The sequence below is a fragment of the Epinephelus moara genome, unplaced genomic scaffold (assembly GCF_006386435.1).
Source record: "Epinephelus moara isolate mb unplaced genomic scaffold, YSFRI_EMoa_1.0 scaffold1877, whole genome shotgun sequence".
Classification (NCBI taxonomy): Eukaryota; Metazoa; Chordata; class Actinopteri; order Perciformes; family Serranidae; genus Epinephelus; species Epinephelus moara.
The window spans coordinates 1-1,201 of record NW_026079409.1 but is presented as its reverse complement, the minus strand read 5'-3'; the positions used below and the strand labels follow the sequence as shown (position 1 = coordinate 1,201).

Sequence of the window (1,201 nt, the reverse complement as noted above, 5' to 3'; positions counted from 1 at the left end):
CCAAAGGACAGAGGGATGTCGTATGCTGTAAAGCCCTCTGAAGCAAATTGTGATTTGTGATATTGGGCTTTATAAATGAAATTGAAGTGAATTAACAGTAGAAAATCAAACTGGTGTAAATGTAGTGGGTTACTTGATGCCTCTGGATTACTAAATGCGAATTTCTGTCTAAATGTACAGTCTATAATGACCATGCTGTGATTGGTGTCCTCTCTTCAGACAGAAACACTGAAACAAGAAGTTGCTGCTGATACACAAACCATCCAGACGTCCAAATCAGAGATCACAGAGCTCAAGCGAACACTGCAGGCCCTGGAGATTGAGCTGCAGTCCCAGCTTAGCATGGTGACCATCTTATTACATCTTCTCTTTAACATACAGTGTCTCTTTGTGAAGTAATAAACAAACTGAACCGGCTCCTGCTCCTCTCTCCTGCAGAAAGCGTCATTGGAGGGCACTCTGGCTGAAACTCAGAACCGGTACGCCATGCAGCTGGCGGGTTACCAGAATCAGGTCACCATGCTGGAGGAGCAGTTGATGCAGCTGAGAGCCGACCTGGAAAGACAGTCCCAGGAATACCAGATGCTGCTGGACATCAAGACCAGGCTGGAGATGGAGATTGCTGAGTACAGGAGGCTGCTTGATGGAGAGGGTGGAGGCGGCATTAGCAGCAGCAGCAGCAGCACCGTCCGTAGCAGCAGCAGCACCAGCGGCAGCGGCAGCGGGTGAGAAAATTAAACGGTTGTTCACAGGGTAAACCTGGAGGATAAATGTACTGTGGGTAGATGCTGTGATCTGACACCACGCTCACAAATGATCAGAGGGTCAAAAATGTTCTCAAGAGGCCAGAAATATTTGTGACATGAAGATAAGACTATGACAAATATTAAGAACCCTGCCCTCAGATTCTGTTTGTTACAAACAAACAAACAAACAAACAAACAAACCTCAGCATGATAAACTTGAGTGAGGAGAGGATATGTGCAGAAAAAATTAAATGACAAAGTTTAGCTCTGGTTTTGTTTGTACTTGTAATTTAAATGCATTTTCATCAAAACTCTCCTTTCCTCAGTCCTCATATAACATCTCTCTTGATGAATGTAGTGCACAAATACTATTCTTTAATTCTCTCTTCATCTTTTTCTATAACTAAAAATATTTTCGGCACATTTACCAAATTAAGCAGCTAAAGAATGATTCT

General features: G+C 43.1%; 1 protein-coding gene across 1 annotated transcript; it reads left to right on the top strand.

Moving 5' to 3' along the window:
• Window positions 1–219: 219 nt before the first annotated feature.
• On the top strand, window positions 220–725 carry LOC126387075 (keratin, type I cytoskeletal 13-like; the record flags this gene model as incomplete). The annotated part of the gene is made up of 2 exons (XM_050039635.1): window positions 220–345; window positions 439–725. Coding segments are annotated over 2 exons (413 nt in total), but the record flags the coding sequence as incomplete, so codon positions are not given.
• Between the last annotated feature and the right edge of the window lie 476 nt (window positions 726–1,201).